Source organism: Sminthopsis crassicaudata, chromosome 4 (genome assembly GCF_048593235.1).
Source record: "Sminthopsis crassicaudata isolate SCR6 chromosome 4, ASM4859323v1, whole genome shotgun sequence".
In the NCBI taxonomy this organism is placed as follows: Eukaryota; Metazoa; Chordata; class Mammalia; order Dasyuromorphia; family Dasyuridae; genus Sminthopsis; species Sminthopsis crassicaudata.
In genome coordinates this window covers 30,365,701-30,391,905 of record NC_133620.1, presented here as the reverse complement: position 1 = coordinate 30,391,905, position 26,205 = coordinate 30,365,701, and the positions used below count along the sequence as shown (strand labels likewise).

General features: G+C 63.6%; 1 protein-coding gene across 10 annotated transcripts in view; it reads left to right on the top strand.

Moving 5' to 3' along the window:
* PTPRF (protein tyrosine phosphatase receptor type F) overlaps window positions 1-26,205 on the top strand; it is an 81,361-nt gene that overhangs the window by 7,577 nt on the left and 47,579 nt on the right. For all 10 annotated transcript variants that reach the window (XM_074266178.1, XM_074266174.1, XM_074266177.1 and 7 more), the window contains exons 3-6: window positions 7,676-7,786; window positions 9,016-9,161; window positions 9,615-9,756; window positions 21,003-21,191. In XM_074266178.1, the coding sequence (XP_074122279.1) occupies window positions 7,696-7,786; window positions 9,016-9,161; window positions 9,615-9,756; window positions 21,003-21,191 (568 nt within the window). In that variant the 5' untranslated portion in view covers window positions 7,676-7,695. The remainder of the gene's footprint in view (window positions 1-7,675; window positions 7,787-9,015; window positions 9,162-9,614; window positions 9,757-21,002; window positions 21,192-26,205) is intronic.

Sequence of the window (26,205 nt, the reverse complement as noted above, 5' to 3'; positions counted from 1 at the left end):
GGGGGAAGAGAAGTTGTGCTTTGGACATGTCCATGGGGTGTCCGGGTGTGAGGGACGCGGGGCAGAGAAGCCTGGCCGCGAGGGGGAAATGAGCCGTCCTCTGCCCCTGGGCTTCTCCCCCCTTTCGGAGCTGGCTCCCCGTGCCCTCTTGTAGCTGGCCTGGGTCCCTCTTGTGCCCGTCGCCAGGACGGGCTGTTCTGCTCGTGCCGCTGTCGCCTCCGTGCCCGGTCCGGGGCCTGGCGCGCAGTGGTGGCCGAAGGGCCGATCTTTAAAAGGGAGTAGAGCTGGGTGTGGCAGGAAGGAAGGTTGTCTTGGTTCGTGGCCGAGGTGGGGGCTGGGCCCTGGGGTGCAGCCAGGCTCCTTGGCAGGTGGTGACCTCCCCACCAGAAGGGGGGCCGTGACCGTCGGCTACAGAGGGCTCCTCTCTAGGCAGGGGCTCCTCGGAGTTTGTGGCCCTGAGCCGCCATCCCTGGACTTTGTTTTGGGGGTGGCCCGGGGGTCTGGCTGCTGCAGTTTGGGGCCCCCAGGGGCTGACAACAAGCGTCCCTGCAGCGAATGGAAGGTGGGGTTATCGAGGGAGAGGGAGCAGCGTCCCCCCCCCACTTGCTGCCAGTACAGCTGCTTCCCCAGGCCCATCCAGGGACTGACAGCTCCGTGTTCCCGGATAATGACACGGTGGCCTTGTGGAGAGCAGAAAACATGCTGGTTCCTCCCCCAGGCGAGCCGTGAGCCCCGCACGTGTTCTCTGAGCCCCCCTGGCTTCCCGCTCCAGCCGGAGAAAGGACTTTATTAAAATGCCAGGGGAGAGAAAGGGCACGTCCGTCAGTGCGAGTCCTCTCTGGGCCCAGCGCCGTAATCCTGGTAATGGAGGGGCATGAGCGCAGCCGCATGCCCAGGCCCGGCGGTCCAGGTGAGGCCGGAAGCGAGCAGCTCACGGGCCCTGACTAGGGTGGCTGCAGGAGTGTGCCATCGGCCCTGGGCATGGAGCCCGGGCAGAGAGCAGCGGGCACAGCATGGAACCCTGGCAAAGGCCGAGGGCGGGGCCCCGACGCCCACCCCTTCTCCCTTCCCACTCCCTGCTGCCAACCTGGGTGGGGGGGAAAAGCTCCTGGCTCTGAAACCCGTGAGGTGGCAGGCGAGTCTCTTTCCTGGCTGTGTCTGCCTTTCCCTCTGCAAATGGGGGAATGGCCTGATGGTTCCTGGCTAGCCGTGGGACCCCCGGAGAGTCGCTTTCCCCGGCCTCCCTTCACCCCCAGCTCCTCAGACTCGCCAGAGCAGGTCTTAAGTCCTCGCCTTCATCCTACCTCCTGTCCTTAGCTGGTGAGCTCTTGGCTCTTTCTTGGGGCACTCGGGCCTTCCTTAACCCCCTACCTGCCTTTTCCGAGCCCCCTCTCGTGCCCTCCGAAAGCCTGGAGGCGGCCCCGTCAGGGCGCAGACTGGGCCAAAGAGAAAGCTTCAACTTAGCGAGCATTTGTAAAAGTCCTACTATGTGCTGGCTGTGAGAGCCAGGGAGGCCAGGCAGGAGCTGAAGAGGGAGAGACTGGCGGGGCCCACCGGCGCTCCAGCTCTGCCCTCGTTGGTCCTGGGGCTGTGCCACGTGGCTCTTAGAGTGTTGGGCTGCTGAGGAGGGCAGCCAGGGTGTCACAGGCCCAAGGGCCAAGCTCTGCCTCTAGGGCACTAAGTAGGTACCAGGTGCAGGGTGAGCTGCACTGAATCAGACCTTCTCATGGTTCCTCTCCCTCTTCACCCTTCCCAGCCCCACTCCCTCCCCACACCCGCTGCCCTTGGCCATCTCCCCCATTGCCACCTCCATCCCTGCTCTCTTCTCCATCCCTCCTGGTGTGGTGGTGGCCTGGACTGTCTCTCCCTGCTAACTCCTAGGGAAGGGGACGCTCCCTTGCTCTGAGCTCGCCGCCTTCTCTGACATGACCAATAATCCGGCTTCTTCAGAAGTAGCTTCCCTGCGCCCGCCCCCTCTGCCCCCTCCCTCAGGCATTGTCTCCACCCTCTCCTCTGGGCCGGGCTTGGCCCCTTTTTTATTTACTTTTAATACACATCCTTTTATGAATCATGTTGGGAGAGAAACATCAGAGCAAAAGGGAAAAGCAAGGGAGGTAAAAAAAAAAAGACATGAGTGTGCTTTGGGTTCCATCTCCTCGGTGGTTCTTGGACGCAGACAGCGCGTTCTGTCCCGCGTCTGGGGCCTGCCTCCGGAGCCTTGGTCGTTATCATTCAGCCATTTCTGCCCTTCCCGGCGGAGGTTTCCCTTTCATGTCATCAGAGCTCTTTGCTTTCTGGCTTCTGCTTGCTTCGCTCTGCACAGGTTCAAGTGATTCTTCTGGTGGGTGCTTCTCTTGTCCATCCAGCCCATCGTTCCTGCTGCAGAGCGAGACTCCCTTTCGTCCGGGGCCCTCGGCCCGTCCTGCGTCTCCCAGCCTCGGGCCTGGTTCTTTGTGCGTCTCCCAGCCTCCGGCACGGTTCTTTGCCGGTTCCTGGCTCCTGGGAGAGGCGCCGAGTGTTCGTGGTGCTTGTGGGACCTTTGTTTTTGTCAGGGATCGCTTCAGAGTCTGTGCACGGAAGTGGAATCTCTGACTCAAAGGGAATAGACGTTTCAGTAACTTGCTTTGCCGGATTCCGAACAATTCTCCAGGACAGTGGGAGTAATTTGCAGCTCCACCAACAATGCACGAGCGTGCTTACCTTTGCACAGCCCGTCTGACGCTGACTTCAGCCATGTTTGTCGTTTCTGTCACTGGCAGGCTTGGATGCGAGGCTGCAGGTTGTCTTGATTTGGATTTCTATGATCATTAGTGATTTGGAGCATTCTTTTTTGTGGTTCTTTAGAGAATCTCTGTGTTTATCCTTTGCCCACTGTCCATTGAAGAATGATTAGGGATTCTGTATATTTTGGATGTCAGTTTCTGACAAGAGTTTTATGTTTAAAAAAAAAAAAAAAAAAAACCAACTTTTTTCTCTATCCAGAGGCTTCCCAGGATGGGTTAATTTTGTTCCATCATCAGAATTATCTACATCGTCTTTAGTATCAGTACTCTCTTCAGTTGTCAGCTCTAATGGCCTTTTCTCGCTCCTCATTTCTTTTTGCTTCCTGGCAGCCTTTGACACTGTTGATTTTTTTAAAATACATAGGACACATTTTTTTCTCATCTCTGACTGAAATTCAGCATTTCCTTCAGTTATTCAGAAGTGCGGTTCTGGGAAAGGCTCTCCAGGCTTCGCCAGAGCACCTGCCGGGTGGGCCAAGCACGGGCAAGGTTAGGGGTCCTTGTTCTGTGCGCAAGGATCTTCCCAGCTCTGCGGGATCCGTGTCTCAGGGGAACGGTTCTCGGGTCTCTTCGCCCAGCCCTACCCTCCCTCCCCCCTCCAGTCCCTCACCACCAGCCGCCCCTGCCATCTCAGCCCGGGCACAGGCAGGCATCCTAAACTCTGCATGGCCACTGCTGGGCTCCATCCCCCCCTCTGAGCTTTCCCTCTTTCTAACTTCCTCATTCCATCGGGGGTCTCACTGGCCCCCCGGGCTCTGACTCCCCAGTTACTCCCCATCCGGTCTATTTCTAGATCTCTTTGACTTTACCCATGCAGCATCTCTCCAATCCCTTCCCTTCCTTCCATTTGTCCCATTCTCTCCTGGGTTCTTGGTCCGGCCTCCCGCTCGGTCTCCCCGCCTCTGGCCTCCCCGCCTCTGGCCTCTCCTCTCTCCAGTCGGTCCTCACTTTGCTCCCCAGTTGCCAGTCTGACCACATTCACTCCAGTGGCTTCCAAGTGCCTCCGGGATAAAACCGGATCCTTTCTTTGGCCTCTGAAGCATTTGCCAGGCTGGCTGCGGCCTCCCTCGGAGGCTGACTTCTCCTGACCTCCCTCTGGGCCTCCTCTGCCTGGGGTGCCTCCTGGCTCTTCTTCCTTACCTCGAGGGGATCCCTGCAGCTTGGATTTCCTTAGCACTTAGCTCCTCCCTATCTCCCTCCTCCATCTCCTTGGTGTCTTGCTTGGAGATGCTCATTTAAGTCCATGTGGTCTCCTCCATTAAAGGCAGGGGCTCCTAATACAGCTGCTGGCACACAGCAGGCACTTAATAAATGCGTGTCAATTGATTGCTTCTTTGGAGTCGAAATTGATCAAACTAAATTCAACAGAGATGAATGTAAATCACACAAGGGGTCAAAATTAAATTAAATTTTGAATGGAGGCGGTGAAGGGGCTTAGAGGCTGCCCTTGAGAACGACTTCTCTGAAGTGCCCAGGAAGCCTGTGTGTGCCCACGAATCCTAAAGCCACAGTTCTGTGACGGGGCACGTGGGGACCCGGGGGCAGCGGCCTTTGGGGACCCAGAGGCGCCCGGGGCTGGCCCCTCTCCTCCAGTGATCTGAGGAGTGCTTTGTCAGCTCCACGAGGCGGGGGGGGGGAGCAGCCCAGGATTCAGGCCCCCCCATCCCAGCGCTTTCACCACAGCAACCTCCCCCCCTCCATGGGGTCCAGCCCCCATCACACGTGCGGACCTTCCTCCCCTTCAGACCTGGCCTCGGGGCCCCTCCCCCGCTGCTGCCCTCCTCTTGCAGGCTGACCTCGCCTGCTGCCCTTCACACGCTCCCAGCTCCAGCCAGACTGGCCTCTCGTCTGGGCCAGCGCGCCCAGGGAGGTTGTGCGTTGCTATTGACTCCCTTGCCTGGAAGTCTCCTTTTCTGTCTCCTTCAGGAAGCCTTCCCCTTCCCCCTCCCTCCTTCCCCTCCCTTTGCTCCTTTCCCCCTTCCCCTCCTACTTCTCCTTTTCCCTCTCCCCTCCCCTTTCTGTCCCTCCTCCCTCCCCCCCCCCAGGCCCCCTGGGCCTGCCTTCCGTCCTTTTTCTTCCCTCGGCCTCCATTCTCCCCGTTACCCCTGTACCCAGGACCAAGGGCCGCGCTCACTGGGGGCTCCCTGGCTGACTTGGGACCGTGGAAGCCGCCAGGGACGGGGAGATGGGGGTGGCCGTGGCTCCTGGGCAGCGGCTCATGCTGAGCCCTCCAGGCCCTCCTCCCTCCGGGTTCACAGGACCCTGATCTAGAGCTGGGAGGGACCTTGGAGCCTCCTCTCTCTCTGCAGAGGGGAGGTGGAGGCCCAGAGGGCTGAGACCACGATGGGAGCTCCCCAGCCCTGGGGGACAAAAGGTGCTGGCAGGACCTCAAACCGAAAAAGACTCCAGGGTCTTTGTGGCCTGCCAGTCAGCTCGGAATGAGTTAGCAGGGCAGGGCAGCTGCCCCAAAGGGCTAACGGGATGAGGTGGGTCTGCTCGGGAGCCCCACCATCCTTGGTGGGAGGACATCACTCACTTGGAGACTGTCCAGAGGAGGCAGGGAGGTCGGGGGAGAAGGCCCAGAGAAGAGAAGGCCGAGGGCACACAAGCAGGCTTCTGTCTCCTTGAGGTCGTCCCACGGGGGAGGAATGAGTGTGGGGGCCGACGCAGAGGAGCTCTAGACTGGTTCCAGGGTGAGGGGGCTGCAGGGGAAGCAGGGAGGGCCCCCTTTCCTTGGAGAAGGGCTCCCGGCAGAGGCTGGACAGCCACCGGTCGGCTCTGTTGTGGCGGAGAGTCCTTCAGGTCCGGGTTAGACCTTCCAACTTGGGCACCGTCGCTCTGTCTTGTCTCTCTGACTGTTCCTGTCGGGATCTCTGACCTGAGGTCCTGACCCTCTCGGTGGCTGACTCGGTTTACCTCTGCCTCGGTGCCTCTGTTTCTGGGATTATCATGTTCTCCAGGCGCCCGGCCTGGCTGCAGAAAGATCGATCCATTGCTGGCAAGCGCCCGGCCCGGCCTCTGAGCGTGCCGTTTGTCACCGGGGTGAGTGGGCTGGTGAGGGCAGACGTCCCCTGAGGTTCACTCTGAGGAGCAGGAGCCTCCTGTGCCCAGGAGCTGGGATGGAGCCGGGGAGGGCGGGGAGGGGAGGGGGAGGAGAGCTGGGAGCATTAACAGCCTGACCTAATGAGAGGGAAGAGGCCGAGCAGTGGGAGCCGGGAAGTGCATTTCAGCCGCCAAGCAGAAGCCGGGCTGCTGGCCCAGCATCCTCAGGAAGTAATTAAGGCTCCAATTGGCCACAGGCCGGGGCGTCTGGAGCTCATTCATCCGCTGCGAGCCCCAGCTGGAAGTGTGGCAGGGAGTCCCCGAGCGTGTTCAGCGCGCAGGTGGAGGGGCGAGGGCCTGGGATCTTTGCTGAGCGCCCCCAGCCTGCCCTCAGCTGGCTCTCCATCTGGGGGGGCCGAGGGGCAACAGCCCGGTCCTTCCCCCACTGACCCACCGTTCTCTTTACCCACGACGTGGGGGCGAGCTGCGTACAAGTGTGGCTGGGCCCGGACCGGAGGGTCCTGGAGTGCCGGCCTCAGGCGCTTGGACCCGACCTTCCAGGATGCAGGGGAGAAGACCGGGGGATGTGGCCCGACCTCGACTCGAGGGAGCTCAGCACGGCTTCCTTGCAAAAGGGGGTTTTGGCATTTCCCCATCCCTCCTGGGCTGGGCCCCCGCTCGCTGCCCACAGGGCCCAGGGGATCCTTGGGGAGTCTTGGGATCCTGGGCACTGGGGGTCCCTTCCCTCAGAAAGTTAGCATTTTCCTGGGATGAGGGGAAGAGGGACAAGAGACAGATCCATACAGGCAGAACATACACCCAGGGTATGGGGGGGTGGGGCAGAGGAGAACCTGGGGCGGGAGCCGGCCTTGGGAGGGTGGGTAGTTGAGGCAGAGGCGGCCGGCTGGAGAGGCTCTGGGGACGGCCAGAGCTCCCTCCTTCTGACCCGGGCCAAGGAGGGGAGTGAGAATGGCTGACATCTGGGTGGCCCTTTAAGAGCTTCATCTTCACAAGGGCCCCCCAGGAGGTACTGGCTGTTATCAGCCCCATTTTACAGACGAGGGCACTGAGGCATGGAGATTCTCGTGGGACCGTCTAGCTGGCCTGTGCAGGACAGCAGGACCAGGTGGCGCCTGTGTGGAGAGAGGGACGGGGCAGACGGGCCCCGGGATGGGGGCCGGCTGCCTCAGCCTGGCAGACGTGGCCTCCGGTGGTTTCACTGGGGCGGAGGGTGCCGTCATGGGAATTGGGTGGGATGAGGGTGTCTGGGCTGGGGCTCTCTGCCACCAACTTGTTGGGAACAAGTCCTGGGGAGCCTGGGCTAGCCTCCGTCTGGCACCGAGCCCGGATTCAAGCTGCGTCGAGCACGCCCTGTGCAGGGGGGCTCACCCGGGGACAGCCGGGCTGCAGGAGGGGCCGGTGCTGCGGGCCAGGAGCTCAGAGCCCCCTCCCGGTGACCCCTGGATGGCAATGACAGGCGGGGCCTCCAAACGCCTAACCCCAGCTGCAGGAGGACCCTTTGACCAGGGGGCCATCTCCCCCTTCTAGGAACCTCTCCCGACAGGGAGCTCACTGCCGCCGCGTGAGCCCCAGATACCCCAGGACAGCTCTCAGTGGCCTCGGGCTCCTGGTTCTTTCCTGGAGCCGCGCTGATTCTCCCCTCACGGGAAGCAGCCCCTTGAAGATGGCTCCCCAGTCTCTCTGAGGAGGCTCCCTTCCCTCCTCCCCTTGCTTCCTGTGTCACGGGCTCCAGGACTTTCCTGGGGCCCAGAGCTCCCGGGCAGTCTCTGCAAGGGGTCTGAGGAGGCGAGGACACCCCGTCTCACTGCATGTGCCTCTCTCTGCCCTAGGTCTGCTGCTTGCCCCGGCCATGGCCCTGGAGGCCGCCCCTCGGGGAGCGAAGGTCCCCCTGCTGCCGGCTCTCGTCTTCCTCGCAGCTGTGGTCGGCACCCAGGCAGACAGTAAGTCCCCTTCTCCCCTCGGGATCCCCAACAAGCAGCTGCTTGTGTGCAGCGAGGAAGGGGCCCCCGGGGGCGGCCCCGAAAGGGTACGTCAGGTTGGGGAAAGAAGGCCGGTGGAGCCGATCAGGGAGGGCCCGGAGGTCCCGGAGTGCCGGGCTCGGCTCTGCGGCCGGGCGGGGGACAGCAGCAGAGGGGTCCCTGGGAGGCCGCCTGCGCACCGGGACAGGGAGCGGAGAGGCCTGGGGGGGCCGGGCGGCCCAGAGCTCCTCTTCTGGCCTCGGCGGCCTCCGGTTGGGTGGGCAGGGCTGAGGAGGCGGCAGGACTTTGGCCCGTGGGTCTAGGTGGGAGGAGGGCCCGAGCTCCGGGCTCTGATGTCAGAACTGGGGAGCTGAGGCCTTGGGCTCCCAGAGGAGGCTGGAGGAAACTGAGGCAGCCCAGAGTTGGGAGGGCTGGCTCCTTGCCTCTGGCTCCGGATCCCAGAACCCAGCCCTAGGTGCTCATGGGAAGAGCAGCAGGCTGTTCTCTCCCCTCCTCCCCCCAGTCTGGCCTGTGGGGGTGGGGCCTGGCTGCTGGTCTGACGGGTTTGTGGGCTGAGGCTGGCTGGGAAAGGAGTGGGGGTGGGGCCTCTCCAGCAACTCTCTGGTCCTGCAGCCTGCCCAGCCCTGCCCCCTCCTGAAGGGCACACAGGTGCTCCTGAGGATGGGGAGGAGCCTGCTCCTGGGGCCGGGCGGGCCTGGAGCCAGGGGAGGCCCTGACCAAGCCCTGCTGTGGGGCTCCACCTCTTTCCCTGGCACCTGCATCACGTGCCCACCTCCCCTCCCCCCCAGACCCCATTGCTGAGGGGCTGACTTCTGGGGGCTGGGCCTCTCTCCTTGAGCCAGGCCTGCCTGGGAGCCTGGGAGAATTCTGGGGTTCCTCAGTCAAGGATCCATGATGGGAGTGCCCTCCCGCAGGGGGCCACGGGGCTCCGGACCAGGCTCCGGCCTGGTGGCCTTGGGGAAGCACCCTGGAGATCTCCCCCTCCGCAACTGCCCGGGTGCTCCCCCAGGCCCCAAGCGCCCTCCTTTCCTTCGTGGCTCAGCTCGGGCAGTAGCTTTGCCTCGGTTGCTGCTCATGCTGGGTTTGGCGCGCGCCAACCTCCCCGTGCCCTGTCGCCCCCTCTGCGAGGGAAGCTCTGCGGGGCGGGGGCCGCTCCGCTCTGTGACCGCCCGTCTCCCCCTCTGCTCCAGGTAAGCCCACGTTCGTGAAGGCCCCTGAGGACCAGACGGGGCTGTCGGGGGGCGTGGCCTCCTTCGTGTGCCAGGCCACCGGCGAGCCCAAGCCCCGGATCACCTGGATGAAAAAGGGCAAGAAGGTCAGCTCCCAGCGCTTCGAGGTGAGGCTGCTGCAGGCTGTGGTGGAATACGGGGCTGGGGGCCCGAGAGCTCCGGAGAAAGAGTGGGGACGGGCCTGGGGGCGGGGGGGAGGATAGGTGGAGGGGCAGGGTCCTGAAGCCAGGCTTAGTCCAGGGACTCAGTGAGTGTCAGAGAAGGCCGGGATGGGGGCACCCAGAAAGGGTCTCCCTCACAGAACTTGGAGCTGGAAGTCCAGCAGGGAGCTCAGATGGGGCTGTCGGGGGCAGGGAATGTGGATCACAGCCAGAGTCCGGGGCTGGGCTTTGCCGTGAGTTTGTGGGAATCGGCGAGAGGGTGGAAGAAGGTGCCCCCCCCACTGCCTCCGTGCAGGGGTGAGGTCTCCCGGCCTTCTCTGGTCCTGCAGCCAGGGCCCGGCCCCGCCCTGCAGACATGGCTCCCTGACGGCCCCTCCCCCGCTGTTCCCCCTCCTCCAGGTGATCGAGTTCGATGACGGCGCTGGGTCTGTGCTCCGCATCCAGCCGCTGCGGGTGCACCGCGACGAGGCCATCTACGAGTGCACGGCCACGAACAGCCTGGGCGAGATCAACATCAGCGCCAAGCTCACCGTGCTCGACGGTACGTGCGGCTTACGTCCGGGCCCGTGTCTGTGTGGCGGTCAGGGGGCTGGGGTCTCCGGACAGTGGTCAGAGGTCAGCTGTCTCCTCGCGGGCTCTCCGTGAGGAGGAGGGAGCAGCGGGCTCCACCTTGTGCCTGCCTTTGTCTGTGTTTGGTCCTGGGCCGGGGGAGACTGAACGCGACAGGAGGGCAGCGGCTTCCCGGGAGTGGGGCCGCCAGTGTAGACGGCTTCGGAAACAGAGCAGGACGAGTCAAGTCCCGCCTCCGGGCTCGCTGGCCGGGGCCCTTGGACAGGTCCCGTGGCCTCATAAAAGGCTGGGCGAGTCTGGACGGCCTTGGAGCTCCCCTGGCCTTTAATCTGTGATTCAGCCACTGAATTCCCGGGGCCGGGGCTGTCCGCGTTGCTGACTGAGCAGTCCCGTCCCTCTCCTTGGCCCCAGACCGTGGAAGGCTTGAGTGCCAGGACAAACTGTGAGCAGTGGAGGGCCTGAGGCCCCCGGGCTTCTTAGTGCCCCCTGGGTCATCTGCCCCGCCCAGGCCCGTGTCTCAGAGCCAGTCTGCAGCCTGGGGGGGGGGGGCGTCCTGGAGGACTCCCCAGAGGCAGAGGGAGGGCATTCCAGGCAGAGGGAACAGCCCAAGCAAAGACTGGGAGGGAAGAAAGCATCTGGGTGACAGATAGCAGGTGGAGCCCCTCCTCCCCGGAGCCCCGCCTCCCCTGGGAGCTGTCCAGCACAGCTTACTCCAAAGGGCTCCACTGCCACCTGCTGAGCCTCCCTCGCTGAGCCTCTGCCCTTGTGTGGCTGTGCCCTGACCTAGAGCCGGAAGAACTGAGTTCAGATCCAGTCTCAGATGCTCTGTACAGCTGGGCAGCTCATTTCCTTTCTTTCTGGGCCTTAGTTTCCCCGTGTGTGAAATGGGGGCAGTAACAGCACCAACTCCTGGAGTTCCTGGGAGGGTCTAATGAGGAGAGGGGTTTATAGAGGGCTCTGAAGTTCCAAGTGCTGGGCCCTGTAGTGACTGTTAGCGTCTGTTCCCTCCCCCTCCCCCCCAGGCTTTGGGCCTGCTGCTTCTGTGGCCTCCAGCCTCCTGCTAACTGGGATCTTCCTGGAGCTGTTAGGGACGCCCCTCCCGCTCCCTTTTTTCCTTTCTTTCCTTCCCCTCTTCCCCCTCCCCTTGCCCCTCCCTTTTTGTCCCTCTTCTCCTCCTCCTCCATTTTTTCCCCTCTCCTCTCCTTCCTCCTCCTCCTCCTCCCCTCTCCTCTCTTGTCTTCTGTTTGTGCCTCTGGCTCCCTCCCGCCCACCTGCCCAGGCCTCCTCCTCTGCTTGGCTTGGTTCAATCTGACAGGCTGGCAGGCCTTGGCCCTGGCCCCGCCTCTTCCCCATCCCCATCGGCCACCCAAGGTTGCTATGGAAACTTTGGCCAGGGCAGGAGTAGGTGGAGCCAGAGCCACAGAAAGCTCAGGGGTGACCTCGGGAGCTGCCCTCCGGGGTCATCTGCCTCCTCTCTGTGACTGGCGCCCCCTGGCCCTCGGTCTCAGAGGGAGGGCCCGGAGCTGCTGGGATCCTGCCCCCAGCAGGCTCCGTGCAGAGAGCGGGCAGCCCTGAGCAGCTGCTGGGTCTGGGTATCGCACAAAGGGCGGCCGTGACCTTGCCTGCCCTCAGGTGGAGTCCCGGGGGCCGTTCTGCTTTGGCATCGAGGGTTCTGAGCCCAGCACAAGTCTGGGGGCTGGTGTGCCCAGCATGGCTTTGCCCCGGGGGGGGGGGGGGCTCCGCCAGAGGGTCAGTCTCTCCCCTCCACCCGGTGACACACTGGGCTGCTTGGGGTTGGGTTTGGGTCCAAGCTGCTCATTGGTGTGGACGTGGGGAGCCCCAACCAGAGTCAGTGCTGGGCATTGGGGGGGCCGTGTGGGACGTGGGGCTCAGCGGGGGATCGGGGGAGACCGATGCCGGGAGGAAGGCCGCCCCGACGGGGGGAGAGAGCGGTGTGAGGAAGGCTTTGAGCGCCCCTTTGTGCTGCTTGCCAACTGTAGGCCCTGAGGAAGCTGAGGCCTCGAGAGGCACAGCCTACACACAGCCAGCTAGTCAGCGTCTGGCAGGATTCGCACTCGGGTCTCTCTGGAGATCCTTTTGGACCCAGCTCTCCCAGGGTGATGGTGCAGAGAGGAGAGAGCCTGGGGTGGACCCGACTGCTGCCAGATGGGAAGAAGGGGACATCCAGCAGCGCCAGCCCTGCCCCTCTTGGCAGCCGTGACCATTATACAGATGAGGAAACTGAGGTTAGGCAGAAGGGAAGGGACTCATCCAGAGTCCCCCAGAGGGCGAGGTTGTGGGGTTTGAGCCAGGACCCGCGGACTTCCAGCGCTGACATGTGAGACGTCAGAGAGGGGAAATGGCAAGATTGGGCAGAGGCTTGGACATGGGCATGGGGGGGAGTTCGGAGCTGAGGAAGATCCCGGGCTTGGCAGAGAGAGCTGAGGATGGCTCCTGCCCCTTCCTGCCCTCAGCTCAGACCCCTGCTGGTGGGCCCCGTCTCTGCTCTTCCCCTCCCCCAGTGCAGAACGAAAACAGGCGCGTCCGGGCTCCCACCCCCCTCGAGAAACCTCTGTGGCTCCCATCCGCCCTTGAGCTACAACTCAGGCTCCCCCGTGGTCTCTGGCGCTGATTGTGTCGCTCTCCTCCAGCACAGCCCGTTCTGGTCCAGCTGTGCCCACGGCCTTTGCTTCTTCACTCCCTGCGAAGGGCCTGGTGGGCTCTCCCGCAGAACGGTCAGTCTGTGCCTCTGGTGGGTTTGCCCACGGCGAGGTCCCTGAGAGCAGGCCTTGGATGCCCCCCTCGGGCGCTAGCTCAGAGCCTGCCTCTCACTGGGTGCTGGAGGCGCGTGGGGACTGACCGAGCCCCAGGAAAGGACTAGGCAGGTGGCAGTGGGGGAGCCTCCCATGCTGGCGGCCTGCTCCCCAAGCCCCCGGAGCCAGCCTGGGCTCTTCCCCTCTCTTCTCTCTCCCTTTCTCCTTCCCTCTCTCTCCCCCTCCTTTCTCTCCCTCTCTCTTCCTGTCTTCTCCCCCCTTTCTCCTCTCCGCCCTCCTCTTCCCTCTCTCCTCCTCCTTTCCCTCCCCCCCAGCTGACTTTATCTCCTCATTGCCCAGGCCTGTCTTGAGCCACCAGAGAGATCACATCCCATCAGTCCTGGGGGGGGGGGCGTCTCATTTGGTCTGGGCCTGAGCAGGCAGCCCCTTGAAACAAGGCGGGGACAGAGAGCGCCTTCGGCTCCCTGGGGCAGGCAGCCGGCCGTCCCCCCTCACGGCCCCGGGGCCCCGACTGCCTCTTCCACATGGGGCTCCTGGAGCCGGGATCTCCGATCCTGAGCTGTGAGGGCTAGGGTGGGGGCAGGAGGGAATAGAGGGGCCGGGGGGAGATAGAAGGAGGGGCCGAGAGCGCAGAGGAGGGAGCGGATGTGGCCGAGCAGACCAGGGCCTGGCGTGGCCCCGGGATCCCGGGGAGGCCCTTGTTGGTGTCCCCAGGGCCGTCCCTAGAAGGGGAGGCGAGGAGCCAGGTCTGAGCAAAAAGGCTGAAAGGGGCCAGTGTTCGGAAGTCTGCCCCGGGCCTCCAGAGGCGTTTGGTGGCCGTGTCCCTGGCTTTGCCCGAGGCCCAGCCTCCCTCCTCCCCCCTCCTCGGTGTCTCTGGAGTAGTTGCAGCTTTTGGGGCCCAGGCTCTTGCGCACAGTAGGTGCTTACACAGTAATGGTGGGTCGCTGACCAGGCTCACCTGACCAAAGAGAATCTGTGGGCTGGATGCTAATGAGGTCAAATTCAGAAGTCACATCTTACAGCGGGCGGGGAGGGGCAGGCTGGAGGTTGGCCTCCCACCAGGCAGGGGCTTTGCCTCAGCGTCACTCATGGGGGCTGGGGCCAGAGCTCAGGAGACCTCAGGGAAGAGCATAAAGAGGATTGTCTTCACACCCCCCACCCCGGCACGGCCAGCGGCAGCCGGGAGGCCTTGAACGGCAGGCAGGCGAGGGGGGGCTGCGGCAGAGCCCCCCCATTCATCTTCAACTGATCCCGGCAGCTCCCAGATTAAAAAACAAAATAGGCTTTTAAGATGCCAGGTTTGATGCTGTGAGGAAGGGGCCGCCGCCCGCCTGAGTGCCGGCGGGGAGGGGGAGGGGGCCCAGCCCGCAGGGGCTGCGCGCGTGGGTGCGGGTGCGCACACACGGCTCTGGCGGCTGGTAAACAGGCGGGTGAGGAGGTCACCCCGACAGACGCCGCGGCGGCCTCCGCTCTGCCGGGGTGTCTGGCTGGGAGACGCTCCATCTGCTTGCTTGTGTGAGCTCAGCCTCCTCCCTGTGCCCCATCTGCCAGGGCCCCGGGGGAGGGGCGGAGAGCTCCAACTGGGGAGCCCCGGCCCCCTCGGCAGGGATTCCATCCAGGGAGGAGCCGGACTGGAGGTGCCGAGGGTCCCCCGGCCCCTGCCACTGCTTCCTGCCGGCCAGCAGAGCTCTGGGGCCCCTCCCCCAGTGCAGGAGGGGCTCAGCTGGACCAAGTGGGGGGCAGCGCCGAGATTCCAGAGGCGGGCAGGGCCTGGGCGAGAGGCCACGGCCGCTCCCGGTGCCAGGCACAGGCGGACCTGGGAAGGGGGGGCCGGGAAGGGGTCGCGCTGCTCCCATCTTCCCCAGATCTGCTTGCCTGGGGGAAGCCAGGCCTCTGGGGCTGGAGATTACACACATCAGCCCCCGCTCCCTGTGCCCTGACTGTGCCTCCCCTGCCTGAGGTGTCTGGGGAGGGAGCTGCCTCCGTGCACTGCCCACGGTTTGTTCAATGCATTTGGGCAATCAGGGAGGGCTGCTCGGTGGAGATGACAAGGGAGAAAGGAGGCTGCCCGGCTGGCGAGCCCCCAAGGCGGCAGCCCCCAGCCAGGGCTGCAGGCCTGCCCCCTCCCCCTCACACAGCTCCTGCTCTTTTCTTTCCTTACTCCCCTCCCCCCATCACCATGGTAACCACATGGGCCTGAGCTGGGCATTGGAGAGCCTGCAGAAGAATGGGAAGACAGCCGTGGCAGAGGCCAGACCCGCCTTCCTGGGCACCTGGGTGGTCTAGACTGGCCCTGTCTGAACCAAAGGCCAGATGGCTGGGGGTGAGCCTCCGGGCCAGGCTTTGGCCCCTCAGCCGGCCTGATGCTCGGCCTCATGCCCTATGGGACCGTTTCCCGGCTGCCCGGTGTCCATCTCATCCCCTGGACCCGCCCCCGTCTCCGCCACCCCCTGCTCCAGAGGGAGCCGAGTTCAAATCCCAGCTCTGTGTGACCTTCCATCCGTCTGCTGCTTGTGAGGAGAGTGGCCAGGAACCCCGGTGGTGACAGTGGCTGGCATCTACATCTGCCCCCCTGTGCCAGGCAGCCTGTGCCACGGGGTTCACGGATGCCTCTTCTGATCCTCACAGCCCACAGGGGCCGGGGCTGCCGTTATCCCCATTTTTCAGTTGAGGAAACCGAGGTAAACGGCAGAACTAGGAGACCTCTGAGAACTTGTGAATGGGCCTGAGCTCAGAGCAGACGGCTGCCCCGACTCCCCGACCCCTGGTGTCCCGGCCCAGCTCTTCCAGCTCCCTGTGTGACCGTGGGCCCCTCCCCTTCTTGCTCTGTGCCTCGGTTTCCCGTTTGTGAGGTTACGGGACAGATGAGGGGCTGGGTGTGGCTGGGCCGGGCCCTGGGCCGCTGCCATCCTAGCTCCTCATTCTGAATTTTGCATGAACAGGGGCCATGTGACTGTGGGACAGGCAGGGCCTGGCCGGCTGGGGAGTTCTGTTTATGAGGCTCAGCGTCTTAATGAGATTGAGAGCAGCAGCTAATTGCCAGAGGATTGAATTACAAGAGCAGATGGCAGGGTTGGGCTGCTTCCTCCTCCTCACCATGTGCTAGGAATACCCCCGAGGGAGGCCCTTCCGAAGCCCCGGGCACGGGGCTCTCCTGCAGCCCTCCTCCTCTCCCAGGCTCAGAGGGCGCTGGCCCCACGGCCATCGGGGGCTGACTCGGGCCTGGGACCTGCCTCCGGGGCGGCCCACCGGCCTGCTCATGCCATGTGGAGCTGCGTGCTCCGTTTGGGGAGTTGGGACCGACTGAAGAGTGCAGAAGATCGTGGTCACGGCACAGGAGGACACGCGGAGGGGGGGCTTTCTGCAGGCGGCCGAAGGGCTCAGCTTTCCTTTGCTGGGCACTGGAGGGCAGGAGTACACAATCCTCTTAAAGCTGGATGTCAGCCAAAAACAAAACTTTCTCAGCCTGAATGTTGTTCAGCGAGATAGGTACCCAGGAGGCAGTGAGGTTCCTGTCCTCAAAGGTCTCCAGGCAGGGGCTGGCAGCTGCCGGGGATCTTGGGGAGAGGCTGGTTTAACTCGGGGCTGGCCTGGCTCCCAGGCTCCAGGATTCAGGATTCACTGGCCAGAGCTGAGCGTGGAGTCAGAAATCTGGGGGAGAATCTCCCCGGCCGCCTCGTAACCATGTGACCTGGACAGGTGGCGGGTGAGAGCGGGTAAGAGCCCTGAGCTTGCGGAGAGCCGGAGGAGTGTCTCCCGTTGTCTTTACAACTAGCCTGGGGGGTAGGCGATATTATTATACCCATTTAACAAGTGTGGACACTGAGGCAGAGACTAATAAGTGTTAAGCTCTTCTTGATTCCCAAACTATCTGCTGCTCCATCCAGCTGTCTTAGTCTCTTAACTGCCTCAATTTCTGTCTCTGTTTCTGTCTGTCGCTGACTCTTCTCTGCCCAGAATGTTTCTGTGTCTGTCTCTTGTTTTCCCCCCACCAACCTTGGGTGTCCTGGGGCTTTCCTCGGCCCAGGAGGCCCCACGGTGCAGGGGAGTCTTGGGGCTCAGTCCCACAGTCTCTGGCTTGCTCTCAGGGTTGCCCTGCGGTGCTCCCTGCAGGAGGCCACAGGGCTCTGGCTTGGTCAGTAGCTCAGCTGGCTTTTGGCCTGCTTACCAGCGCCGAGCTGCTCGCTGCTTTACCGTCCTGGGACAAGCCTCTGGCCTGTTTCCGAGCGCTTGGTCCTCAGTTTCCTCATTTGTACTTCCGCCTGCCAGGGTTCAGCACCCCTCCCCCCAGAAGGCTCTGCACAAGCCACGTGGCCACTGGCCTCTGCCTTTCCTGGTCTCCGTGGCATGACGTGGCCCAGGTATGGGGGATGCATACAGCTGGGATTCCTGCTCGGGCAGGGCCGAGGGTCCTGTGCCCCTACCCTCCCTCGGGAGCAGACTGGGGCTGCCTGAGCCTAGTGGCTCACTCGGCATCTCCTGAAGGAGGGGGAGGGGACCTGCGCTGTGTGTGATGCCCGTCGCCATGGTGCCCACACTCCAGCAGCTTAATTAGGCTGGTCTCAGCGCCTGCTTTGCGAGGGAGAGCGGGTGGGCAGCGGGTGGGCAGATGAGCTCTTTGCTGCACGGCAGGGCTGCCCGCCTGAGCTCTGGGGTAGATGGCCAAGGCGGGGCTCCTTCTCCCTTCTGCCCCCCTCCCCACAGCTGCTCCTCCAGGGACAATGACCGGAGAATTAGATAGAGACGTTCTGTAGCAGCCGCCCTCGTCAGCAGAGGAGGAGACTTGGGCCCAGTTCTTCTCACAAGGAAGTGGCTGAGCCAGCCCTAAGCTCGCCCTAGGCTTGCTGTGCACGGGCCCTCCCTCCTGGGCCGGTGGAGACAGAAGGGACGCAGACGGTGCCCTCGGGCATCTGGGATGTCCCGGCCAGGGGTCTGAGACAAGGAGAGGTGACCCGGGACCTGGGGCTGGGAGCCGGACACGCCATCCTGCCTGGGTGACGTGGTCCCTGCGCACGCACCAGGGAATGTAGCTCAGAGATGCCGCAGGCTCTCAGCCCGGGGCAGATTGCCCCAGATGGATTGGAGAGACTCCCATCACCCTCTGTCCCCCACCCAGCCCGGGGTCTCAGGGATGCCCCCCATTTAGCAATACTGAGTGGGGGCTGAGCAGAGAAGAAGCTGTGCTCCCTCCGGGCCGGCATCCCCTGGGGCCTCCTTGGCTCCAGCTGCTTCTGGGGGCCGGGCTGCCCCTCTCTGTGCTTCCAGGCTAGGGCACCCATGGAGTCAGAGGGATGTCATTGGTCCCAGCCCTCGTGGGGAGAAGGGCCCTGTCCGGGATCACACGCCGTATTCAGAGCAGTCAGAGGGGAAACTGAGGCTGGAAAGAGCCTTGGTGTCTCCCTGCAGACGGGGGCAGCGGCGTAGTGCCACATCGAGTCCCCAGACCCGCTCCTCCCTCGGGCTCAGGTGCTGTGGCCCAGACCAGGCTCCGGCCCCTCATCCCCTCCTCCCTGCTTGGGAGAGAGTTAAAGACATCTCTGGAAGCGTCCAAGTCTTGGCAAGCCAGACCCATCAGTAAGCATTTATTAAGCACCTACTACGTGCCAGCCATTGTGCTAAATCCCAGAGCTCCCAAGTCTTCCGCTCTAAGCTCTGTGCAGGATAAATGGAGAATGGCTGGCAGGGGTTTACACTGGGAGTCAGAGGGGGTGAGGAGGGCTTCCTGTAGGAGGCAGCCTTTTGGCAAGAACTTGAAGGCAGCTGGGCTGGCCTCGGCCTCGGTGGGGATGAAACAGCCCCCTCTGGTTCTGGCTCAGAGCACACCTCCCGGGGGGTGCCCTGCCGCCAGGGGGTCCTGAGGAGGGAGAGCCCCCAGGCAGGCTGTCCCAAGGAGGGCCGCGCTCGAGAACCTCCGAGCCCCTGGAGGTCACTGGCTGGCGCCCCCTTTGTGGAGGTCGTGTTTTTCCCTTGGTGTCAGTGTTACATCAGCGCACGCCCAGCCTGGGGCTGAGGCCAGTCGGTGCCTGTGGCTGGGCTTGCCCTGGTGTGCGCCCACATCCTGTCTCTTGGGCCAGCGTGTGACCTCAGGCACGTCCTTCCCCGTGGGCCTCGAGCCTTGGCACTGGGTTCGGGTTTTGCCCGGTTAGCATTAGGGGTGTTAATGAAGGTCGAGATGTCTGTGGCCCTGGCCCTGCCACCCCCGCTCCAGGAAGGCCCAGCCTGGCAGAGTGGAACCGAGAGGCTCCAGCCCAAGGTCCACGAGTGCGGCAGACAGAACTCTGGGTCTGTCATCGAGCTCTGCATTCAGATCCTCCGTGTATGATCTCAGGCCGCTCTCCTCTCAGTGTCTTTCTCTGTGTGCCAGGGTGGCAGACGAGATGGCGTGGCAACCTCGGGCCTTCTGCCCCCCCCCAGAGCTCCCCACTCATCCTGGGCGGGGGGCTGTGACTCAGCCAAGCCGGGCAGGATCTTGGCAGGGAGCAGTTGGGAGGGGCCGGAATGGCGCCAACTTGGTGGGGAGCCAGGCCCATAGGCTGTGTGCAGGGCTAGCTGGCAGCCCCCAGTGCTGTGCAAGCTGCTGAGGCCGCCATGATCCCAAAGTCAGTCTCCAGCTGAGAGTGCCCCCTGCCCCCCACTCCCCACAACATCCCCGGCCAGTGGGTCTGCCACCTCTCCCTGACAGCCCATGAGGAGAGTGTGGGGGGAAGGGCCCTCCCCAGCATGGAGCCCCCTCCTTCTCCCCCTTTCCACGTTGGAGCTGAAGACCAGGGAGTTCTGGGGGCTGTGAGCCCCATTTCAGGCGGGACCTAAGTCACAGGACCAGGTGGAAGAGTCTGAGGCATCCTGGCCCTGCTCCTGCCTTTCGGCCTTTTGCTGCTCCTTAGGAGCTTCCCAGAAGTCTCTAAGCCTCTTCCCAGACACAGAGGCAGGCCACGAGTGCCAGGGGCCCACCCTCCCCCAACGCCAGGGCCCTCTGTCTTCTCCTGGTGCCTCTGTGGGCCCGGCCTGTGAGCGGGGACAGTGTCTGCAGCTCAGGGACAGCAGGAAGGTTGTCTCCTGTTCGTAGATGAGGAAGCTGAAGACCCCCCCCCCCCCCCCGGCACCCGGCTCCCTAGAAGAATCCGGGCCAAGCCCCCATGAGGACGGGCCGGCCGAGCTGCTGCCAGTTAATTCCTGACGAGGCGGCCGGGGCTCTTGGCGGCTGTTTTGCTAACTCCTTCATCAATGCCGGCATTCAGCCACCATCGCGGTATCGACCCGCTGACTCTCTGCTCTCGGCTCCAAGAAGTGCTGATGCCGGCCGTCTGCACGTCTTCCGTTCTCGGGGTGTGCGGCTCCCAGGGAACTTTCCATGTGTGGGAGCGCGGCGTCTCAGGGACTCCCGGAACCCTCTGGGGAGCCCGGAGGCTGACCGTTTGCCTGCTGATTGCCCACGAGTGCAGGGTCCTGTGCCAGGCATTGGGAGACGGGCTGCAGTTTAGAGAGCTGACCTCGGGGTGCTTGGGGTGTGATGGGAGGCCATGGGCAGTGCTCGCTGTGGAGGGCCGGGGTGCGGGGTCCGGGGTCCGATGGCACGGAGGCCAGGACGTTAAATTGTCTTTAAAGCTTAGGAAGGAGCTGAGTGGTGAAGGGCTGGGATGGGGGTCCAGCTTGAGCTGTGGTGGGCACATTCTGGTCAACTGGAACAGGTAGTTAATCTGGAAGGATCAGGGGTGGGGGCGCCTCGGGCTCTGTCAGGGTGAGGCTGAGGATGGACTTTTTTGTGCCAGTTATTGAGGCGGCAGGAATACGAGTGTTGTCTTGGATCGGAGCCAGATTGGAAGCTCTGGGCGGCCAACTAAGGAGCCGCTCTGTATTCTGTGGGGGCATGAAGGGGAGAGAGAGGAGCCCCAGGGCTCTGAGGCGAGGCTGGGGATTGGAGGCTGCCAGCCTGGCTAGCCCATGAACACCTGCCTTAGTAAAGCCAGTGATAGCCTCCGCCTGGGCCCACAGAGAGAGGCCGGGCCTTCCAGGGTCCAAATGGAAGACTGGCCCCACCTAGTCTAGAGCCCACGCAGAGGTTGGAGGGAAGCTCTCTGCCTCCCCCTCTGAAGCTCTGGGGGTTCCAAGTGGGGTTTTGGATGAAAGAGTCGGGGGCCGGAGGCAGAGGTGCTGGGTCCTCTTCAGTCAGACTTCAAGCTTCTCTGCCTTTCTGAGGAGCCATCCTTGCCAGCCTGGCCCCACAAGAGCTTTCTCAGAAGTCCTGTGGAACCCGGTCCTGTGCCACATCGGCATCATCTCCCCGCCCCCATCTCTGGATGGAGCTCCATTAGGTCAGGGACCAGGCTCCCAGATGCTGGTCTGCACACAGCAGGCACTTAAGTGTCTGCATGCAGGAGGCACCTTGCAGTCTCTGCAGACAGGGCTGGAGGCTCATGAACCTCTCTCCTCTTTGTCCCCACAGAGGATCAGCTGCCTCATGGCTTCCCCACCATTGACATGGGACCCCAGCTGAAGGTGGTGGAGAAGGCCAGGACAGCCACCATGCTCTGTGCTGCAGGGGGCAACCCTGACCCCGAGATCTCTTGGTTCAAGGACTTCTTGCCCGTGGATCCAGCGGCGAGCAATGGCCGCATCAAGCAGCTCCGCTCAGGTACGTGAGTCCCCAGGGCCAGCTCTGGGGGGGCCGCACTGGGCAGCCTCTACCATAAACTCCCTTAGGTCGCGTATGTTCCTCCACGGTGCCGGGCCGGGGGGGCCGGGCGGTGGCTCTGCCCCGGGCTGGGCGAGAAGTGCTGGGGCCTGGGCGCCGTTGGCTCTCTGTGGGAATGGCCGGGGCTGCTCTTCACCTTCTTCCTTGTTCATTAGAGCACTTGTTGGGTGCTCCCCCTCCCCCCGCCATCCTGACCCCTTTCTCCTTTGCTGACTCTGCTGCTGGGAGCACCAGAGCTGCTGTTCCTGGGAGGAGTCAGCGTCAGCTCCCTTGTTTTAACCATGGTCTCCGTGCTAGAAGTGAGGAAGGGGGTGGCCTGCCACATCCCTGACCCACAGGCCCGCAGGGTCTGTTGGGCCATAGGAAGCACGGAGCAGCAGCAGGACCTTCACTCAGCGGGCAGTGCAATGGAGCCCTGTCCCCTGCACTCTGGATGGCTGGGCCAGAGAAGCGTCGGACCCCCGGCCCGGGCCAGAGAAGCGTCGGATGCCCCGGCCCGGGCCAGAGAAGCGTCGGATGCCCCGGCCCGGGCCAGAGAAGCGTCGGACCCCCGGCCCGGGCCAGAGAAGCGTCGGATGCCCCGGCCCGGGCCAGAGAAGCGTCGGATGCCCCGGCCCGGGCCAGAGAAGCGTCGGATGCCCCGGCCCGGGCCAGAGAAGCGTCGGACCCCCGGCCCGGGCCAGAGAAGCGTCGGACCCCCGGCCCGGGCCAGAGAAGCGTCGGATGCCCCGGCCCGGGCCAGAGAAGCGTCGGACCCCCGGCCCGGGCCAGAGAAGCGTCGGACCCCCGGCCCGGGCCAGAGAAGCGTCGGATGCCCCGGCCCGGGCCAGAGAAGCGTCGGATGCCCCGGCCCGGGCCAGAGAAGCGTCGGATGCCCCGGCCCGGGCCAGAGAAGCGTCGGATGCCCCGGCCCGGGCCAGAGAAGCGTCGGATGCCCCGGCCCGGGCCAGAGAAGCGTCGGACCCCCGGCCCGGGCCAGAGAAGCGTCGGATGCCCCGGCCCGGGCCAGAGAAGCGTCGGATGCCCCGGCCCGGGCCAGAGAAGCGTCGGATGCCCCGGCCCGGGCCAGAGAAGCGTCGGATGCCCCGGCCCGGGCCAGAGAAGCGTCGGATGCCCCGGCCTGGGCCAGAGAAGCGTCGGATGCCCCGGCCCGGGCCAGAGAAGCGTTGGCATCCCCAGCTTTCCCCAGATGTGTGTCCCTCCTGCAGTCTGAATGACCTGACCAGACCATGGCAGCAGTAGCATCACCCTCGAGTGGTCAGCAGCATCCAGGATTCTCCCGCATCCTCCGGCCCTTCACAGCCTCCACTCTTATCTCCAGGAGGGATGATGGTCAGTGGATCTTGGTCCCTGCCTAGCGGCGAGGAGGCCCCAGCATCCCTGCTGATTAGCTTCAGCAGAAGGGCCCGGCCTCTTCCCTTGTTCCCAGTGTGTGGAGTGTGGCCACGGGGCAGGGGCTTGCCCTGTGTCTCTGAGCCCCAGGCCCTCGGGGCAGGCCTGCCTGTCCCTGAGGACGTCCTCCTCATCCTGGGAGGGCTCAGGGAGTGGCAGCTGTCGTCCAGCCTTCCAGCGGTTCCGGGTGGGCAGCTGTTGACCAGGATGGAAGGAGCAGGAGCAGGTGGGGTACGTGCTCCCCCCCCACAGCAGGCTAGGCCCCCAGGGCCGCAGGAGGAGGGAGGAGACCAGCTGGGACCACGTACCAGCCACTGTCTGGGCCGCAGGGAAGAAATCCTCTCATTTAATTTAATTAAAACTCAGCAAGATGGAGGAAGCTGTAATGCAGTTAATTAAGGCACCAGCAATAAAGCCCATGAACAGGGAGGTGTCTGCACTGCATGTTGTGGCTGCGTGCTCTCCTGGCCTCACTCCCCTGACTGCTGGAGGGGCCTCTCGGGGCTCCAGCCCTCCCCCCCACCATTGCCTCCTTGTGGGGTGTCCTGGAGCACTCCCCCAGATCCCACACTAGGACGCCTTCCAACGCCTCGTAGAACGTCAGAGACAGATACCCCCTCCTCTGGGTCAGCTCCCGTCCTGCCCCTCACCCTCTAAGGCTAAGCAGATGAGGGCTCATCCATCCCCTTGAGACAGTCGGGCCCCCAGGCCTTCACTCTCCCATCTCTCCATCCCTTCCCTCCCCTAGGGACCCGGGCTGCCCCAGAGCTTCCATGAGGGGTATGACTGGGCCGCAGGCCTTCATGCTGGGCCTTGGTGGGCTTCGGGCCTTCGGCCAGCCTTCCTCCCCCTCTCTAGTTCTCTTGGCCCAGGAGTAGTCGAAGGAGGACGGCACAGGCCCCCGGAATGGGCAGGGGCTCTTAGACTCCAGAGCTAGAAGGCCCGGACCCGGGCTTCCAAAGCAGGCCTGTGACTCAGCTCTGGCTCTGTGGCTCCCAGGCCTGGCGCTTGTGCAGCCATCAGTCTGGGGGCGGGGGCGGCTCCGTACTCCTGGGTCCTACCTGACCCCTGCCCTCTTCAAGGAGAACCCCAGAAGCAAAGCAGGAGTGGCTGTGGCTGTTCACAGGAACGATGCCCAGAGCACAAGAGCTTGTCCACGATCCCAGCCGGGATTTGCAAACGTGGGGCGTGCTTCACTGTGCCGTGCTGCCTCGGCCGCGGAATCAGAGCATGTCGGACTCAAGAGCCTCTGAGGGAGCTAGTCTAAAGAAGTCTGCCCCTGGACCGGAGTGCTGGGCCAGCCCTGCGTTCGGAGACCTTCGGCGCCGGGGAGCTCCCCCCTCCCGGGACGGCCCAGGCCACCAAGGACATCTCACTGTTGGGAAGCCTTCCTGCCACCCAGCCTGTTCGGAGACCTTCGGCGACAGGGAGCTCACCACCTCCCGGGACGAATGATTCACACTGTTGGGAAGAGCTACCGTCCAGCCTCAATTGGTCTCTGGCCCCTCCTCCCCCACGTCGTTGGCCCTTTCTGTCACCTGTGCCTTTTCTTTGGAGGCTATGGCTGCCTCTGCCCTACGGCAGGTCAGGTGGCCCCAGAGGCCCCAGCTCAGGTCAGCCAGCGTCACGGCCTGGCCTCTGAGCTCAGGGGGATCTTGTCCACAGGCTCTTGGCAGTGCTCCCTCCCCACAGTCCCTGTACTGTCATACCGGCCAGCCAGGGGGTAGGGGACGTGGCCAGAGAAGGGGGAGGGGCTCTGTTTGGAACCTAAGAAGGAGCTGCAGGAGACGTGACCCCAACCAAGACCCCTCCAAGTCTTTCTTGCCCGGGTCACAGATGAGGAGGGGGGAGAAAGTCACCCCTTGCATAATGGGGCAACGCAGGGACTGGGGCGGTAGCACGCCCAGCAGGGTTCAGGGACTTGTCCTGAGCCACATAGTGGGAGGGGCTGGCTGCGCTGGTGTGCTCTTCTCCACCACTACCCGCCCCCCAGAGGCATTTTATTCAGCTTGTTACCAAAGGGAAACCCTCAAATCAATCTTTAGAGGAACTTAAACCATCCCTGCCATCAGTCAGGCTCAGTTAGTCCTCTCGAGTTCAGCCGTAACCCCGACTCTGGGGAGCAGGGAGCCCCATCCCCTGGGAGCACCTGCCTCCTCCTCCCCTCCCTCTCTCCCGTCCTCCCCTCTCTGTCACTCTCTTTCCTTTGTCCCTCCCCCCCTCTCGTCATCTTCCTCCCTCCTCACTTTCTCTTTTCTCTCTCCCCCTTCCTCCCTCTCTCTCCTTACCCCCTTCTCTCTGCCGCGGGCATGTCTGTGGTGCGGTCAGCGCCGGTGTAAGGTCATGGTCGGTCCTGGTGGGAAGGGAGAAGGCAGGAGAGGGCAGTAGGCTGAGCCTTCTGGCAGATTGTCCTCCCCCCAGCATCCTTGTGCCCCACCCTGCCCGCCATGGTGCCAGTCTTGCCCAGGCCACCCTCTTCCTTTTGCCCGACTGCCTTTCCGAGCGGCTGAGGCTCGCTCCCGCCCTGGTGACCTGGTTCCTCTCTGTACTAACGTTTCTCTCTGATCTTATTTGCATCCACATAACCTGGCCAGGGGGCTCGCCGATCAGAGGTAAGAGTGCGGACTGTGGCCCCCGTGCCACGCCACGCCATGCCACGCCCCCCACGCCACGCCGCCTCGCCTGTGTGTCACTCCATTTACTGTCCACTTCATCCCCGGCGCCTGCTGCAGCCCCGGGGCTACACTCACTCACCCATTTGTGTTAACTTCTTCCTGCCTCTTAACTCCTGTGGACTCACCCACTGCAAGTACGAACAACCAAGGGCTCAGGGGGGTTGGGTTAGACCAGGCCAGAGGAGATGGAGGACCTGGGCGGGTAGTGAGGGCCAGGCTTTGCAGAAGGGAACCTCCAGGCCTCCAAGGCTCGCCCCATCCTGCAGCCCCCGGGGGAGGCAGATGAGGAAACCACAAAGGGAAGGGGGCTTCCTGGGGTCCCGTGCTTCAGAGAGTCCCGGCCCGGGCGGGATCCAGCAGGCCTGGCTGAGCCTTCCCTCTGTCCCCCAAGTGCAGGCCTCCTACCACTGTCAGCCTGCCCCGGGTGTAACAGCAGGCCTGGTCCCAGCGCTCTGCCCAGCGTACTGTGGCTCTGGCTTTGCTGCCAAGAGGCGCAGAGTCCAGGGCCTAGCCTGGGAGGACTAGGGTCATGGCCCCCGGGAGCTAGGACCGTCAGCCCCACACTTGGGGAGCGTCCACACTTCTCATCCCAGCTCGGCTGTCCCCATCCCACTTCCCACTCAAAACACCACATTTCTGTCCCACAGCTCATTGTCATGTCATGGGGAGGGGGTGGGGGTTGGTATGTCTGTGCAGCCCTTTGCCCTGCCTGGCCTCCCCAGCTCGCTGCCCCCCCGAGTGCCTGATGGTACGGTAAGTCTGTGGTGCCCAGCGAGGAGGCTGCCAACACAGGCCCTGAGGCTGAAGCGAGGACTCTGTGAATTCTGGTATTATGGCGGGGGGAAGGGCAGTGAAGAGCTGCTCCAGGCCCGGAGTGGTCAGAGAGC